The sequence below is a fragment of the Balaenoptera acutorostrata genome, chromosome 10, assembly GCF_949987535.1.
Source record: "Balaenoptera acutorostrata chromosome 10, mBalAcu1.1, whole genome shotgun sequence".
NCBI classification, from domain to species: domain Eukaryota; kingdom Metazoa; phylum Chordata; class Mammalia; order Artiodactyla; family Balaenopteridae; genus Balaenoptera; species Balaenoptera acutorostrata.
The window spans coordinates 49,339,129-49,358,036 of NC_080073.1; the positions used below are offsets into that span (position 1 = coordinate 49,339,129).

Sequence of the window (18,908 nt, forward strand, 5' to 3'; positions counted from 1 at the left end):
AAAATAATCCCATTGCATCTACAACTGGTCCGTTAACCAAGGAGAAAAGCAGACATTGTTTTTCTCAAAGGTATACAACTAAAAACATTTTTATGTGACTACAAATAAAGATATATTATAAAGCAGGGGTCCCCAACCCCCGGGCCGTTGACCTGTCCACGGCCTCTTAGGAACCAGGCCTCACAGCAGGAGGTGAGCAAGCAAAGCTTCATCTGCCACTCCCCATCGCTCACATTACCGCCTGAACCATCGTCCCCCCACCCCACCCCCACCCCACGGAAAAACTGTCTTCCACAAAACCAGTCCCTGGTGCCAAAAAGGTTGGGGACTGCTGTGATAGAGAATGTAAAATTTATATGAATTCTTAGCTCAAAATATAAAAATCTAAAATTATCATACTTTCTATGGACCATTTTTGGCTCTGCCCCAGGGCTATGAGGTTAACTCTCCTCTGCTGTTCTTTCCATGGGAAAGACTGAGAAGCACTGGTATCACAGAAACGCCCTAGGCTCTGAAGTCTGGAAGATTGGGTTTATATTCCCAATAGAATATTTACTGTGTGAGCTTCAACATTTTATTTAACCTCTTTGAACCTCAGTTTCACTGTCTATAAAAGAGAGGCAGGAATCTCCCTCTTGACAGGCTTTTGTTAGGATTAGATGAGGTAGGTAGGCATGTTGGTAGGCGAGCCAATGAAAACGACAATGTTTTCAGGGAATGTATGGAGCCAAGTCCAGTTCCCCTCACTTTATCATTGCCAGGGTTCTCCTCCTGCTCTAGTCTTTGCTGGTATTTCTTCTGCAGCTCCTCAAGTTGAGTCTGTAGATCTATTACTTTGGCAGTCATTTCTTCTTCACGAGCCTTTAGAATAAAAAAAATATTAACAAACGTATCAAAAAGTATGCAGTAAAGAGGCAACATGATCTAGAGAAAACTACCTTTGTAGGAGAAACCAACACCTACACATTTTTGGAAACACAAACCACTGTTTTTACTGTAATTCATTACTGTGCTCTAAACACCTTCCTTCATGCCCCACTTTTAACTCCAAGTCCTTTTTAAAGCTGCTCACTCTTTTTTTTTTTTTTTTTTTTTTTTATTTTTATTTTTGGCTGTGTTGGGTCTTCGTTTCTGTGTGAGGGCTTTCTCTAGTTGCGGCAAGTGGGGGCCACTCTTCATCGCGGTGCGCGGGCCTCTCACTATTGCGGCCTCTCTTGTTGCGGAGCAGAGGCTCCAGATGCTCAGGCTCAGTAGTTGTGGCTCACGGGCCCAGTTGCTCCACGGCATGTGGGATCTTCCCAGACCAGGGCTCGAACCCGTGTCCCCTGCATTGGCAGGCAGATTCTCAACCACTGCGCCACCAGGGAAGCCCTGCTCACTCTTCCTAGGATGACTTTTCCCACCCTCAGTCCTCCTGCCCCCACCCCATAAAGCTCATCAAGCTGTTTCTTTCCCCTTAAACTAGGGTTCCAAGGTTTAAGCAACACTTAGGTGTATAACAGCGTTGTGACAGAACTGTAAAACAGAATCTCTGTTTTAAGACTTTGGTCTTTTCTACACTAGCATTTGATTTCCAGAAAATACCCAATGTAAACTAGTTTTATGCAAAGCACTGCTCAACCAGCTGGCAACTTACTGATCACAAGAAGTTGTGGAGGTTTTTTCTCAGCCCCTTGGGAAGGGCTGCACAAATCAAGATGGTTCTTTGTCCTAGTTAGCAAACCTGTACGTCCCCTTCACATCTGCCTGCAAACCATACCAGTGGTTCTTTGTAGTAAAATGTTCAACTAAAATCTATTTTTGAAAAAAAATTACTGTCCAATGTATTAGTAACTAACGTAATGTATCCATTTGCCCTGAACTTTGCAGAAAACAGACAGGGCTGCAAAAGTCATACATGACTTACTGGTTCAAAAATCCTTTTTATAAAATTTGGCATACAAATCATTCTCTCTTCTGTTCTGACTGCCCTGGTAAAAGGCTGTTGCCCACCCTTAAATTTTTTCATTTGTCTTTATAATTGCCATCATTTGTTGTACAAAGCAGTCCAGACCTCTCCTTGCTCTTATAAATCTTGCAATAACCTTTGTGCTAAAAGAACATTTGACATTGGAATATTGATCAGATTTGAGTAATGAAGACAGGACAAGTGTCTGCTAAGTAAGAGACTAAACAGGAAAACAGCCACAAGCAGCTATCTGATTTAACAGATGCTGACTTGCCAGAACCAAGAAACATCATTCTCAAAAACAAAAAGAGGCCCCAAGGCACAAAATAAAGCAACAAACCATAAGACACCTCTAAAATCTAACTTTAAATACCACTTGTCATGAAACTTAGACGAACTAAAAAAGAACGAACCCCTTCTCTCAACATAAGCAAAGTCTCTTGTAAATAGCCTCCTTCAACATCTGCCCACTAAGGCAGTCTAACCCAGCCTCCACCCCTAAAACACCACTGATCAGAAACTACTGTAAATCTGTAACTGCCTGCAATCCTGGTTTACTTACTGTTTTTATTCTACCGTCACATATCCTGTGTGGATGTCTGTGTCAATGTGGTCTAGCCTTGTTTGAAAGGATCACCTCTTACAGCTACTTATTCAGTTAGGTCCAGATTCTGATATGACAATCAGCTATGTCTGACATTGCCTTTGACAGCTGGGAGATACCAATAGAAAGCAAGCCCTCTAAGAATTGGAAAAGAATCCTTGATGCGTTGTTTCTAATTTAAGAAACAGTTCTATAATTTCCTTTGTAAAAGCTTTCTGTCTTCTTGAAGGGGGAAAGAAAGCAATACTGCTTGCTCTGAAGTAAAAACAGTAAGAAAAACTAAATTGAATATTTATGCACATACATGAAAGTTATGTTTTAAAGACTATTATGCCAAAACCAAATCACTAAAATACAGTAAATGTCAAAAAGAAACCAGTTTTGTATCTAATGTAGCTGTAGGAGCTACTCCCTCCCAGTGAGACTGCTCTGAGGTTGGGACGAAGGCCAGTCAGCTCCCTTACTTGTGAGACTCAACTCCTTTCAGATGTCACCAGCCCCTCTCCCCGAATGAATGCTCCCTTTGCCCTACCAGGTGTCACTTCCTTCAAATTTACCAAGTGTCTAGTGTGTGCCAAGCATTTGGCTAGGTCCTCAAGACTAGAGATGAACAGCAAGATCCCTGCCTACAAGATGCTAATAGTCTAGAGGAGAGGACAGATACATTAATACATTCCTACACACATATGTATGTATGACAAAAGTAACATGTCGTAAGTGAAGTAATAAAGTACCAAAGGAAGACAGGTGCAATTAATTCTATTTTCAGGGGTTTCAAAAAACTAAGTGAAAACAATATGATGCAGAAAAGTATATTCAAAAAGCTAACTCAAAAAAAAAGAAAAAAAAAAAAAGAAAAAAAAAAAGAAAAGCAGAATAATGAGAATCGCTGAAGCCTTGTAATGGGTACTTTTGACAGGGTTAATTATGTAATTATCCTTATCATTGTTAAGATTTAAAATTTTCCGTGATAACTTTAAATAAAGAATTTAAGAAAAAAAAAAAAAAGCTAACTCTGGGGTAGGACAGGGAAAAAACAAGAATATATTTCATTTTTGTTTCTGTTTGCATAAGGAAACACGGGAATATTATTACATAAGAAACTAATGGTTACCTGTGGAAGGAGAAGGGGAAAAGGGTGTAGAATACAGAGAAAAGTTTGGATGCAATTCTCATGATAGACCATTCTCCAAGTATACTTTTTTTTTTATTTGATTCAATTTTTTTTTTCTGAATACAAGATAAATTTAAAACTTTTAAAGAAAACTGCCAAAAGAGATGACAACAGCTGCAGTAACTCATGAAGTGTGAGAATGTACTCTTGAAGCACCAGGAAAAGCGTAAGCAGAGGTGAAATACAGGGAAGAAGGAGCTAAAGCTGAGCTCAGCTAGACCACAGAATGACCCGGAGGATGGGGGCACCGGGACAAGGGAAGCCACTGCAGGTGTTCAGGAGAAGGGATATGATCCCACTTTTGTTTCCAGATAGACAATAACTCTGACAGGAAGAGACGAATACTTTACAGGGAAAAAAAACAAGAGCAAGGAGACCAGGCAGGAAATTAATACAGTAGGCCAGACCAAATGGAATACGGCAGCCTAGACCATGGCAGAAGCGGTGGAGTTAAGAGGAGAGGAACGGGCAATGGGAGTCAATGAAACAGTACAGCTGAGAGTCTGTTACATGTTGGAGAATGTGCTGGAGATCCACAATTAAAGGGAGAAAGGTGATTTCTCTGCCTAGGAAATCAGGGAAGATAAGTAGATTTCATGTCCTAAAAAGTGTGTGGATGTGGATGTGTGAGGGGCTGAGGAAGACGGGAGGCATGAATCGAGGATGACAAAGTTCTCAGTTTCCTCCAAGCAACGGTAAGAATGTGAGCTAAGACAGTGAAAGCAAGAAAATGAAAATGTCTCTGTGCTCCACTTTGCTATTAACAAATCATGGAATTATTTTAATGGATGAGAAAAATACAGCATTCTACAATGTCATCATTAAGACAAATCATCAATCTGATAACAGCTTTTTCAAAGGGAAAAAAAAGTACTACATAATACATACAAATCCATATAAAACTCCAAATCTGGAAAATTTTAAATGGGAGAATGGTAAAAGAATATGTCTCAGAATCAAAGCAATATGGTGCTTACCTAGAACTGGTAATATCGCTTTTAGCAATATATGCTGTTTTAAAAAAACTCTTCAAGACAGAGTATATATTTGGGGTGTTTGGATGGGGACTGCTGATTTAATCACTGGCCACCCTGTACTCTGGCTATAAGCACTTGAAATGTGACTAATCCAAACTGAGACAGGCTGCCAACATAGAAGCACACTGAATCTCAGAGAATTAATACATATATCATTTTTATATTGACTACATCTTGCAATGATAATGTCCTGGATATAACGGGTCAGCTAACATTATTATCAAAATTAAAGTCAGCTGATTGTTTTTGTTTTTTTTTTTAATGTGGATACCAGAAATTTTTTTTTGTTTGTTTGGTTTTTTTTCACCAGAAAATTTTAAATCCCGTTTGTGGCTTACATTGTATTTCTAATGGACAGTGCTGGTCTAAGGCGCAGGAAGGGGCCTGGGGAAGAGTCCACCTGAGTCCTCTGGCCCACCCTCCACTTCCTGCCCACTTGCTCTACTTACTCCAAGCCTGAAGCTGGGAGGACCATTTATTTTCTAATAAACAGCAGATCTTCCAGGAGGAACCATACCAGAGATTAACTGCTACCTGTCTCCCTGTTCACTCACCCCTCCACCTACAGAGGCTTGTTGTGACCTTGGAAAGTGTACTGTGTACTACCTCCACACCCCCATATACACACATTCAGAGACAGAAGTAGTTCACAAAAGGGAACACTACAGCCGTGACACAGTTTATCCCCTGTGAACGAAGCTCCCTGACTTAACTATCCAAGTTCTTTCCTTAGGGAGAAGCCTTTATAAAATATATGAAGCTAATGAAGAATCAGTGCTCTACCACTCGCCATGTGTAGTTTTAGGGAGATCATTTGACTATGCTGAACTCACTCTCCTGCTTCCGCCACACACAAAAAACACAAAAATAGAAGATGAACCTAAACTAGCTGTAATGTATCTTCCAATCCCAACATTCTCTAAGCATTCAAGAAACAACAGTATTTTTTTAAAGCTTCGCATAATATACTCTAGGGAAGTATAGGAAAATGTGAAATCGTTCAAATTTTCCTTCACAGTGAGGTCTAAAGCTCAAAAATTACACGAAGGTAACATTTAGATTTATGTATCAGGTAATTTCAGCTTTTTCAAATACATTTACAATAATTGGGACTTCCCTGATGGTGCAATGGTTAAGAATCCGCCTGCCAATGCAGGGGACATGGGTTCAAGCCCTGGTCCAGGAAGATCCCACATGCCACGGAGCAACTAAATCTGTGTGCCACAACTACTGAGCCTGCGCTCTAGAGCCCGCGAGCCACAACCACTGAGCCCGTGTGCCACAACTACTGAAGTCCCCGCACCTAGATCCTGTGCTCTGCCACAAGAGAAGCCACCGCAATGAGAAGCCCACGCACCGCAACGAACAGTAGCCCACGCACCGCAACAAAGAGTAGCCCCTGCTCGCCGCAACTAGAGGAAGTCCACACACAGCAACGAAGACCCAACGCAGCCAAAAATAAATAAATAAATAAAACTTAAAAAAATAAAATAAAATAAAATAAAATAATTACTACTAGAATCTGTTCCTGGCTCAGACTTCTACTGCTGCCATAGTCAGCTGAGGCATGATTCTCTAATTTATACATTCCTAACCATCAAATGGTTTTTAGCACATAGTGAAATAAGGCTTGCAGTAACTAAAGAATCTGCAGGGCTTCCCTGGTGGCACAGTGGTTAAGAACCCGCCTGCCAATGCAGAGGACACGGGTTCAAGCCCTGGTCTGGAAGGATCCCACATGCTGCGGAGCAACTAAGCCCATGCGCCACAACTACTGAAGCCCACGTGCTACAACTACTGAAGCCCGAGTGCCTAGAGCCCGTGCTCCGCAACAAGAGAAGCCACCGCAATGAGAAGCCTGCACACCGCAACGAAGAGCAGCCCTTGCTCGCCACAACTAGAGAAAGCCTGCGCGCAGCAATGAAGACCCAACGCAGCCAAAAATAAATAAATAAATAAATTAATTAATTAATTAATTAATTTAAAAAAAAAGAATCTGCAATCCAGCAAAGAATAATTTACACTGCTTTACATTAAAAAATGTTCTGCAGTCCAAATACTCACTAGCATTCATGGCTTATCTTCATACACAAAAATGACAATACTAATCCACCACTAGAAGAATAAGTACATTGAATTTAGCTTCCAAACTACATATAAAAGATTTGGCTGATGTATTCCTTTTTTTTTTTTTTTTTCCTATCTTTTTGAGAGTAACAAAACCTACGCAAATTGGGTAGGGATGAAATAAAGTTAACTGGCCCTCCTGGAAAGTTCCCAGCTAAAGCTCATACACACACTACCTGTCCCAAGCACAAGCTCTCAATTCTTGGTCTGGTGCTCTCACAATTTGGTCTGAATTTGGGAGAAAGACATAGAAGAGAATCCATTCTTCCCCTTACTAACTCACTGTTGCTTCAAGTGGCCTATATGCCTGGTTAGCAGAAACTGATCAGAATACTACAATCCTAGCAGAAATCAATTAGACTCCTTATAAATCTGCAAACAGTAGAGAAATACTAATTTGAATAATATTGAACCCCTCCCCAAAAAAAACCCTCTACACTAGAAAAAAACAGGAAATCTGACAGCCAATCTTCTTTAGCACTACCATGAAATCTATTACAGCTAAATTTCAAGAGAGAGAAAATAAGGTACATCAAGGATTTCTTCGTATCTTTTGGCTGTTCTTTTTAGATCATCTTCTTTCTCTACAATTTTCTTATATAACTGATTTGTCTCCTCCTGATGGCTTTCCAAAAGTTCAGCCTCCACTTCCTGGGCTTTATCTAATAAATAAAAAATGGACACATACAAGAAAACACATTAGGTTAAGAATTAATATCTGTATCCCAATTTCTGTAAGAACCCTTGTTCCAAATTAAATTTGATTAAAATCAATTGACCAAATTGACCAAATGTACCCTTCTCACGGAGCAGAAGTGTCTTCATTAGGTAATTAATCAGGTAATGCTTTCAGGTTCTTCCACCTGCTCCTCCCCACTGAGAGGCAAGCCACTTTCAGGCAGCACAGTTTCCCATCAGAGAACTTTCTTGGGCAAGAATCATTTTTTTCTCCAGTTTATAATTACTTTAAGCACTTAGCACAGTGTGAAAAGAATAAGATTAAATTATAAATAGTCTCTGCTGATTCTGATTTGTTTTTTAATTGAATTTAATAGTTTACTTACCAATGGTCTCTTTTATGGTCATTTCCAGCTCCTGTTCCTTTTGTGCAAGCTGTGTATGAAACTCCCTCATCAGATGTTTTAGTGTGGAATTGTGCTTCAACTCAAGATCTTCCTGCTCCTGTCTGAGTACCAAAAATAGGAAGAGCTAACTGCTGTCATACAAAAAACAAGCTGCAAAGAGTTACCTGGTCTTCACAACAGTGTATATAGTATGACCTCACCAATATCAACCATTTTTAAGGGAGTGTGCATCCACCTGCATGTGCGTGTGCGTGTCTCCAGGCACAGAAAACTTCTGGAAGGGTAAGTAAACTATGATTAACTGTAGGGAATGGTCCTGAGAATTTGAGAATTTTTACTTTCGACTTAAAATTTTTCACCATACACATCTATGTTATATAATAACAATATAAAAATAATTTTAAAAATAATTACTGGGATATGTACCTAATAACCATGATCTCATAGGCAAGAAAAGGTTTTTTTCCCCTTAAACTGATGAATAACACTGCCTCTTGCCTTAAATTGTTTTTATTTCTCTTCGGTATTTAACTTATTATATTTATGTTCGATACTAACAAATTTAGGTTGTGAAACTTAACTGTATTAGACACAAAAAAGAGATTTCATTAAGGAGGACTGCCTTAAAAATATTCATACTGGGGCTTCCCTGGTGGCGCAGTGGTTGAGAATCTGCCTGCTAATGCAGGGGACACGGGTTCGAGCCCTGGTCTGGGAAGATCCCACATGCCACGGAGCAGCTGGGCCCGTGAGCCACAACTACTGAGCCTGCGCGTCTGGAGCCTGTGCCCTGCAACGGGAGGGGCCGCGATAGTGAAAGGCCCGCGCACCGCGATGAAGAGCGGTCCCTGCACCGCGATGAAGAGTGGCCCCCACTTGCCGCAACTAGAGAAAGCCCTCGCACGAACCGAAGACCCAACACAGCCAAAAATAAAATAAATAAAGTAGCTATAAAAAAAAAAAAAATATTCATACTGAAAAAAACTTACTTGATTTTCTCTTCCATTTCTTGTTCATACTCTTTCTTTATTATATCCAGTTCTTGCTGATGTTCCTTCCGCAACATTCGAAGATCTTTCTGCAGCTTAACCACCTCCTGGCTCAGCTTCTGCTGCTCCTGCTCCGCCCCTGCCAATTGAAACTCCAGGTCACTGTGCTCAGCCTCCATGTTACGAAGCAAGCTGGGTTGGACCACAGGAGATTTGGACTTTTCTTCAGCACTTTCTTCCAAAACTTCCATGGGTTTACTTTTTCCATCCATCTGTTGTTGTAGAGCCTGTAATCTTTCAAGTTTTGAGGTCAATGCTTCAATTTCAACTCTATGTCCTTCCCTCTCTCTCAGTAAGCAGGAATCCAGCTCTTTTATCTTTTGCTCCAAGATCTGACAGGTCAAGTCCTTCTCCTGGAGGGCTTTCTGGACACCATCAACCACATTCTCCAAGTTCTGCTTTGCCCCTATGTTATTTTTACCCCCCTCTTCTTCCACATGATGGGATACTAACAAGGAGTATTTGTTTTTTTCTTCAAGTTCTTCTTGAAGATGCTTTATCATCACTTGATCCTCATGTTGCTTTGCTTCAGCCTGTTCTGTCTTTATTAAGAGCTCCTGGTATTTGCACTGCATTTCAGAACAAGAAGAAATTGTGTCTTCTTTTTCCTGCTCTAGCCTCTGCAATAGCTTTTCCTTTTCAATTAAATTTCTTTGTAAAACACGGATTTTTTCTTCACATGCCTTCTGCACACAGCCTTGGGAATCTGCTTCTTCTTGCTCAGTACATGCTGCTTCATTTTCTGCCGATCTGGGTGCAACTGATGTTTCTGATTGTGGTGAACTTCCCACCGACTTAAGTTTTTCTTCCAAGACGTGAATTTCCTTCTCTCTTTCCTGCAATTTTGTATTTAGCTCACTCAGATGGCTTTCTCTGTCTCTTCTATACTGCTGTTCTTTCTCTTCCATTTGAGATAACAACTGCTTCTTGATGGCAGCAATTTTTTGTTCAGCTTTTTTCTTCAGTTCTCCTAATTTTGCAGCACTTTCTAGCTCAAGTCTATCTTCCAATGCCTTTAATTCCTCTTCTTTGCTTTTCGCAATTGAATTCACATGTTCCAATTCTTTCTTCATAGATTCAAGTTCAGATTTCATGGAAGATGCTTGCTTTTCAAGGCTTAAGACTTTTTCTTCAGCCTCTTTAACCCTGTTGTCCTTTTCTTCTCCTAACTCTTGAATGTGGTGAAGTTTCTGAATCATTTCTTTCCGTTCAATATCCTTTTGTTGATTGTAATTTTTAAGAACTTCATTTAAGGACTCAATTTCAATTGTTTTCTGAGTAACATGCTCCTCTAATTCCACAATTCTTGCTGTTTGAGTTTTTAACTCCGTCTGTAAATTACGTTCCTTTTTCTCCATCTTGCTCTTCTTATCTTCCACTTCCCCCTTTAAATATTCAAATCTCTTCTTTTGCTGATCAAGGTCCTCCTTCAGTAAAGTTATCTGCTCATCCTTTTCACTGGTTTCCTTTGTTTTTAACTCAAGCTGCATCTGCAATTCTTTACTAGTATTTTGATATTGTGTGAATCTTGACTGTGCTTTCTTCTTCCATTCTGAGAATTTGTTGGCCTGTTCAAGAGCAGAAGTTTTCTCCTTACTCAGAGTTTCAACTCTCAAGGATAAATCTCGCACCTGATCCAGCAATTCCTGTTGCGCTTCATCATGTTGCTTACTTAGTAATGAAATGGCTGCTTCTTTTTCAGTTAGGCTGATGCTATTCTGAAGTTGAGTGCTCATATCAGTTAGTTGTTTACTAAGACTGCTGATCTCAGCTTTTTTTTCTTTAAGCTCTTCTTTCATCGAGGTGACAGCGTTGATGTTTTCTGATAACTCCTTCTTCAACTGAGTGATGCAAGACTCCTTTTCTGAGGCAGCCTGTTGCTGATTTCCTCCTTCCTTCTGTAAGGCTTCTTTTTCTGTCACAAGACCTTCAATATCGGCCTTCATGCTCTTAATCTGACTTTCTTTTTCTTCCAACTGATGTGTAGCATGTTGTAAAGAACTATTTAGTGTGTACTGCTCTTCTGTTAGCTGTCTCAGTTGTGCTTCTAATTCAGAAACTTTGCAAGTTTTACTAAGTAGTGCCTCCTTAACTTTAGTTGTGTGGTGTTGACAATGGGAGACCCTAGAGAGAATGGCATTAATTTTACTGCTACTAATGTTGATGAGCTCACTTGTTTTAGCTTGTAATAAGGCTTCCGTTTTCTTGGAGTAAATGTCCAGCTGAACTGCTAGCTCCTCGGACAGTTTTTTGAATTCTAAGCTTTTGTCTTCTAGGCTTTTCTTATTTCTGTCATGTGAAGATTTCAAACTCTGGAATTCTTCATCTGTGGTTTTCAGCTTCTCAGTCAACTCAGAGACCTTAAGCTTATCTTTTTCTGCCAGCATCTTCAGTTCAACTACATGCTCTTGAAGAAAAGTATTTTCCTTCAGAGAGTGATTCAGGTCAACCTCCAGCTTTTCAAGTTCAGCTTTCAGTTTAGCTTCATTCTGTGAGACAGAAACCATGTGAGCAGCCTTCTGGTTTAACTGGTCCTGTAATTCCTTCAGCACTGCATCCTGCTTAGCACCCTCTTCCTTCAGCCATGCCATTTCCTTGTTCATCTCTTCTTTTTCACACCCAAATATGAGGATCTTTTGCTTCAGTTCTGCTACCTCTTGTTCTTTTTCCTGTAACTGGATTTCATGTTTTTCCTGAAGTTCTTTAGCTTGCTGGTTAAGTTTCTGCTCCCAGACTGCTATGACATCATTGAGTTCTCTCCTGTGCACCTCGGTAAGACTTTCTATTTGCTCCTTTTGGTTTGTCTCCAATCTTGACACTGCATCATTGATTCCAGCTGAGTTAGCCTGTGCCATTTCCAAAATTTTCGCATTGAACTGTTTTTCTTTCTGACTGAGCTCCAGAGCAGTATTTTCGAGCTCTTTCTTAAGTTTGGCTTCCTGATCCAACAGTTTCTTCTTTAACGTTTCTTGCATCTCCTTTGCTTTCTGCTTAATTTTTTCTATCTTTTTCTCCTGATTTTTAAATTTGGTTTCATACTCCTCTTGCAAAACACGAATACTGTCCTCCTTGGCTGATAATTTCTGTTTGAGTATTTCAATTTCTTTGCTCTGTCCTTCTCTCATTTGTAAAATTACATTTTCCTTTTCCATTAAGAGTTGCTTTGTCTGTTCCTGCTCTATATTATCTTTAAGTTGGGACTCATAGTGTTGGGTTAAAGATTTTACTTTTTCTTCCATTTCACTATGCTGTTTTTCAAGTTGCTGCATTAAGTCCTGTACCTTGATTTTGTGAGCATCTAACTCAGCACAAACATCTTTCTTTTGAGTGTCAACTTCAGCTACCTGTTTGGTAAGAAGAATTCTTTCTGTTTCCGAATCCAACAACTTCTGCTGCAACTGGGCCAACTGCTCCTCATATGTTTCTACCTGCTCACGCGTGGTGCTCTGCAGTGACTGAAAGAGCTCCAGCTTAGCAGACGCCTGCTGGAGTTCCCCTTCAGACCTTTTAATATCTGCCTCTAAATTCTCCACATGAGCCTGATGCTCTTTTAAATGCTTGTCCTTTTCCTTCAGAAGAAGCCCAAGTTGGTTAATTTCATCTTTTAATGCCTTCTCAGTTCTCTGGATAGACATCTCTTGTTCTTTAATGATGCTGTCAACCTGTTGCTGGTGATGACTTTTCTGTTCATCCAGCTTGGCCTCTAATTCCCGCTTCACTCTATCTGCTTGATCCTTTAGTACAGAAAGTTCTTCTTCTAGCTTGTCACGGGCTTTTAATACTTCTGACAGTTCAGACGATAGTGATTCCAATTCTGTTTGCTTCACATCAAGCTTTTCTAAAGTCTTTTCATTCATCTCTTCTATGTGGGCCTGAAAGAGAACCTCTCTGTCATTCAACAATGTTACTTTTTCTTGTTCACACTTTTCTCTCAGTTTTTCCATTTCGGTCTGATGCTGTTGCTTTAAGACTTGGAGTTTTTCAGCCCAAAGGTTATCCTGCTGATGCTGCAGACTTTCCAATTCTGTCTTGTGTTTTTCAACCATGACTGTAATTTCTTTATTGTGCTTATTTTTTTCAGCTTCCAAATGAATAGTTAAATCTTCTGATTGATTTTTATTTTCTTGCAAGCTTTTTTCCAAAGAACTTTCTAATTCAAGAACTCTCTGTTAATGAAAACAGATGTGTTTTTATTAAAGTACATATTTGTTAGCAATGATATATATGACATGATGTCTACACCTACTTAAAGATTAAAATTTAAATAAACGACTTTACGTATCTTACCAAACACTAGAAAGGACAAAGAATCTGTGCTCAATTCCTAAACGAATCATATAATAAAGAAAAGATTCTATTTTTTACACAACTCATAATACCAGATTCTTTCTACCTATTTGGGTAGCTATTTCAACTACCTGTTTTTTCAAGAATATTCTGAATGGATAGTGAAAAAGAAATAAATCATAACGTAGATAATAGTAACTGCTTGTAGAAAGATGAGTATTTTTTTCTGTTTTTTTAAAAGGCCTATAATAGTATTCTATTACTTTCATAACTTAATTTTGGAAGAAAAATAACATATCTGGCTCTTACCCCAAAAATTATTACTTAGAAGATATTTTTCAAAAAGAAGGAACTTACACAAATTTTACCAAAGTAATTTACAAAAAGTGATAGTAAAATGATTATCTCATGAAAATATCAATCTTGACTGAAAGGAAAAGAGCTAAGGAATGTCAAGGCATTGTAAGGAATGTAAGGCAGAGCCAAGGAATGTCAAAGCTGGAAAGGTCTTAAGAAATTACCAAATATCAATCTCTTCAGGTGACAGGTAAGGAAATTAAGGTATAATTAATTCACAAAGCTAGTAAGTGAAAGATCTAGGCCTCCTGAGTACCCATTCCTCTCTACCATGCCACCTTACAGAAATGTTGGAAGTGGGAAAATAAAATACAGTTTAGAAATAGGGGTAAGAAGTGTGACTGGGGCTTCCCTGGTGGTGCAGTGGTTGAGAATCTGCCTGCCGATGCAGGGGACATGGGTTCGAGCCCTGGTCTGGGAGGATCCCACATGCCGCGGAGCGACTAGGCCCATGCGCCACAACTACTGAGCCTGTGCGTCTGGAGCCTCTGCTCCGCAACAAGAGAAGCCGCAATAGTGAGAGGCCCGCGCACCGCGATGAAGAGTGGCCCCCGCTTGCCATAACTAGAGAAAGCCCTCGCACAGAAACGAAGACCCAACACAGCCATAAATAAAAAAATAAAAAAATAAAAAAATAAACAGGAGCTGTTGTTTAAAAAAAAAGTGTGACTATGTCACTGTCTAAATCAGAGCAAAAAGGCTAAAAAGTCTAAATAACATCAGTCAGTTTATTCAAAATAGGTCAAACATTTCATACACTGTTCAGGGGAAGGAGAGAGGGCCTTAAAAATGTGCACATGGAGATATATATACTAACATGCTCACCATAGGACTATTTTTAATATGGGAAAACTGGGGAAAAGTTAAATGTCAAAGTAGAGCAATGGGGTAACTAAACTGTGATATAAACAGAGAATGAATTATGTCCAGGGCGTGGCACGAGATGAAGCTGAACAGGCAGGAAGGTGTCAGGGCAAGTGCTGCGTACAAAATGAGGCCACTTCTTAAAGATGAAAGGTGAATAAGCAGTGGAGCAAAGATGCTGCACAGCCTGAGGGCAAAGAATCGGAGCGAATGGCTGACAGAAATACAGCCAACTAAAGGCAGGTCAGGAGCACCACGTAGCAGACATCAAAACCACTCCCATGAACAGCTCTTACTACCTAATAATGAATGGAGTGTACGTATACGTAAATCTAAAACAAAAGCTTCTCTACAACCTTATATTGACTGCAGAGATAACAACAGTTTTCCTATACAAGCAGTTCCACAGCTGTGGAACCTGAAGAGTATTTAAACTTACAGTTCTGTAAGTCTCTGCTTCTTGCTGAAGGTCCCAAAGTTTGTTTTCGCTCTCTGTGAGGATTGCCTTCTTCTGCAGCTCTAACTCTTCCAAGGCCAAAGATTCTTGCTGTTCTTTTTCTTGAGTGATCTTCAAATATTCAGACTGACTTTTTTCCTGTGCCAAAAACAGTAACACCACCTTAGACCCACGCAGATCTTCAGTACTCCCAAAGCACTGCCACAGGAATCATTCATTTCATTTGATCTGCACACCAGCCCTGAGAGGTAGGCAGTATCATTACCTCTCTTCCCACACCCTGGTCTGCAGAAATAAGGTACTGTGGCTTTTTCCGTGTGGTCTGGCCAATCTTTGCCACAATCACTATTGATGTGAAAAATTTTGTTCCAGTAACCCTACTATGTCTGCTATTTTTTCACTACTTAAAATGTTTTGCAAAATATCACTGAATGTGCAGGGTCACACAATTGTTACTACCTCTTCTCTGCATGCCAGTTTGGTATTTCAACTCTAGGCTGAGAAATTTATATGATTTATGAGAAATACCTCACTATAATAGGGAACCCCACACAGAAAAGCAAATCAAAATCAGAAGATTACATGTGAATATATGGATTAGATCAAGGAAATATTTATAAAAGCCTACATAACTCTTCAGATGGTCTGGCCCTGACAAGCTTCTTCTTTGACTGTCCTTAGTATATGTCAGCATTCATATTAATACTGTTTACTGTTTTGAAAAGAGAAGCTCCAGAGAGCACTTTTAACATTTAGTGACTTTAGACTCCAATTAAGTATATTTATCTATACCTATTGCTTAGGGTTCATGTGGCCAACAGTAATATTTTCAGTCCATTTCACTCTGGTGAAGCATACTGCCTTAAGTAAAGATTTTGTACCATATTATAAGTAGATTGATAAGAAAATATTAGTTTCTATAACATCAATTTTAAAACATCATTTAAAAATGTTATATTGTTTAATGTAAACTATATGTCAAATGCATCTCTATATATGTCCATAAATATAAAAGAGGAAATTTTAATAGTCTGAAGAATTTTGATTCTCAACTCCAAGCTAACTCCTTTGAGAAACTAGGTAGGAAGGGGAGTGGAAGGGGGCGAGAGCATGTGCACATACGTGTACTTTACGTGTGTCTGTGTCCTGTGCTCGCTAGTGGGAATATGTCTGAATATATCAGTTCCCAGAACACAGTATTAACAAGGCCAATGTTCAAGGCTCAGTGCCCCCAATTACTCTAGCATGAAAACCCACAGCAGGTCTTTATGACTTGAATTTTTAGCACCATTCCCAGCTTCATTTAGGTCCTTAATGTCCCACTTTATTCCTTTATTTCCTTGTCCCTATTTTAAATGTATGCTATCGTGTTATAGGTTTTAAGTACTCTTGTAAACAACTTTAAATCCTTTTTGGACCAACAAAGAATACAAATATGTACCCATACAGATGTACATTTCACAAAACCACGGACTAAACCGCTAACCTCAGCCAACAGCACTGTCAAACCATGTGCCTGTTGGTCCCACAGAGATTAGAGAACTCCCTGACTCAGTTCAAGGATCACAGCTGCTGGAAATCCTCAGAGCCCCAGGTCCAGCTGAGAGTGAAAAAAAAATGTGTAAAAGAAAGGAGATTAAAGGGACTTCCCTGGTGGGCCAGTAGTAAAGAATCTGCCTTCCAATGCAGGGGACGCAGGTTCAATCCCTGGTCGGGGAACTAAGATCCCACATGCTGGGGGCAACTAAGCCCGCATGCCACAACTACTGAGCCTGCGCGCTACAACAAGAGAGCCCGCGTGCCGCCAACTACAGAGCCCACACACGTTGGAGCCCACGCGCCAAAACCAGAGAGAGAAAACCTGCACGGCACAACTAGAGAGAAGGCCGAATGTCTCAACAAAGATCCCGTGTGCCACAACGAAGACCCAATGCAGCCAAAAAAAAAAAAAAAAAAAAAAAGGAGATTAAAATTATAAAAACTATTTCTCATCCTATCACACTAAAAGCATTTTTTAATTATACATATTATCTCATGGATAATAGCTTCATATAAACACAGTAAACTACATTTTCAGCATTAATACTTCACAGTTCAAGAGAAAAAATTTTTTGCTTTAAACTTCCAAATTATACTATTCCAACAAATCTTTCTTATCTTTGCTTTTCTGGTTATTGTTTTAGTTAGTTCAGTCAGTTTTCTCATTTTACTTTATCTTTTTAAACATCATATGGATTGAAAATTACTGAAATTATTCTACTTAAAATGAAAACTACTTGGTTATTTTCATTTTGTCTTCTTTAAAATGCATTCAGGCAAACTCTCTGAACCTTAAGCTCTGATACATTCAGTCTGTTGAGTTTTTAGACATTCTTCCTAAGTTACGCAGTCGCTGCTTCAGTTACCCTGTGTTCCCCTTTACTTCTCCCTAATCACAGCCTACAGCCAGGGTGAGAGGAATGATAAACAAACTGATTAATGAAAGCTTGTTGGATGAGAAAATTTAATTTTCAGATAATACTAAATTAACAAGCTGTGAAAGCCTCATTCCTGCCTACGGCCAACCCTCTCTGCATACTCAAATGTCAAGGCTGCCAGTAGCGTGACCTCAAGCTGGGAGGCAGGGGTGAGGGGCTGACAACTTCATAATGTGGCCAAACCAAAATAGGTACTTACAAGAGCTACTTTCATTTGCTCCTGAAATTCCCTTTCTTGGGTCTGAAACTTCTTAGTCAGTTCCTGCTCTTTGCTGGCCAGCTCCTCTTCATGAAGCTTCTGTAATTTTGCAATTTGTTCTGAGGATTTCTGAAAAGCAACCAAATAGTTAAAGTGAGACACCCAGAATAAAATATGTAACTCTATAACTAAATAATACTTTATTATAATTAAGTTAATAGTTTCTTAAGAGGAAAAATTGGAACATATTTCCCACATAAATCAAAAGTCACCAAACTCTTGAGAGTTAAAAGAAAAACCAGTAAAGTGTTGCTCCTCATTTAAGACAAGGAGAGCTGCAGCTGCAATGGTCAGTCCTATGGGCTTGAAGCTCCAATTCCACATCATACAAAGATGTTCCCCACCAATCAGGATAGGGAAGCACAGCAGGGGGAATAAGGATGCTCTCAGAGAGGGCACTCCACCATGGTCAAGGTGTTCTGGCTACACCCATCTAATTATGCCTAGCTTTCCAGGCATGTACTACTACTTATTAAAAAGTGTTGAGGGCTTCCCTGGTGGCGCAGTGGTTGAGAATCCGCCTGCTAATGCAGGGGACACGGGTTCTAGTCCTGGTCTGGGAAGATCCCACATGCCGCGGAGCGGCTGGGCCCGTGAGCCACAACTACTGAGCCTGCGCGTCTGGAGCCTGTGCTCCGCAACAAGAGAGGCCGCGATAGTGAGAGGCCCGCGCACCGTGATGAAGAGTGGCCCCCGCTCACCGCAACTAGAGAAAGCCCTCGCACGGAAACGAAGACCCAACACAGCCAAAAATAATAAATAAATTAATTAAAAAAAAAAAAAAAGTATTGACCTTGTTCTTTCTTGAATAGGAGGACTCAATCTTATAAAAATGTCATATCACCCTAAATATATTCAAAAATTTAATATAATCAAATAAAACAAAATGAGGGAAGGCCCACTGGACAAAATAAACATGCAAGAATAGCTGATCTCTTCTGAAAAATAAGAGTAACAAGGAGAGGCTACCAAATAGTAGAACATTATAAAACTAAAACATATTATAAAACTGGTATTAGTGTAACACCAGCACATGGTCAGACAAAGCAGTGGAACAGCACAGAGAATCCAGAAGGCCCATATGTAGCACTACAATAATTTAGTATGTAATAAAGGTAGTATGGCATGTCAGAAGGGAAAACATGGGTTATTAAAGAAATGATTTTAAGGCTACTAGGTAGTC

General features: G+C 39.7%; 1 protein-coding gene across 5 annotated transcripts in view; it reads right to left on the bottom strand.

Moving 5' to 3' along the window:
* GOLGA4 (golgin A4) overlaps positions 1-18,908 on the bottom strand; it is a 114,388-nt gene that overhangs the window by 21,281 nt on the left and 74,199 nt on the right. For all 5 annotated transcript variants that reach the window (XM_007191480.3, XM_007191478.3, XM_007191479.3 and 2 more), the window contains 6 exons: positions 17,666-17,794; positions 14,972-15,127; positions 8,965-13,190; positions 7,955-8,076; positions 7,422-7,552; positions 748-861 (listed from right to left, as the gene is read on the bottom strand). In XM_007191480.3, coding sequence (XP_007191542.2) covers positions 748-861; positions 7,422-7,552; positions 7,955-8,076; positions 8,965-13,190; positions 14,972-15,127; positions 17,666-17,794 — 4,878 coding nt within the window. The remainder of the gene's footprint in view (positions 1-747; positions 862-7,421; positions 7,553-7,954; positions 8,077-8,964; positions 13,191-14,971; positions 15,128-17,665; positions 17,795-18,908) is intronic.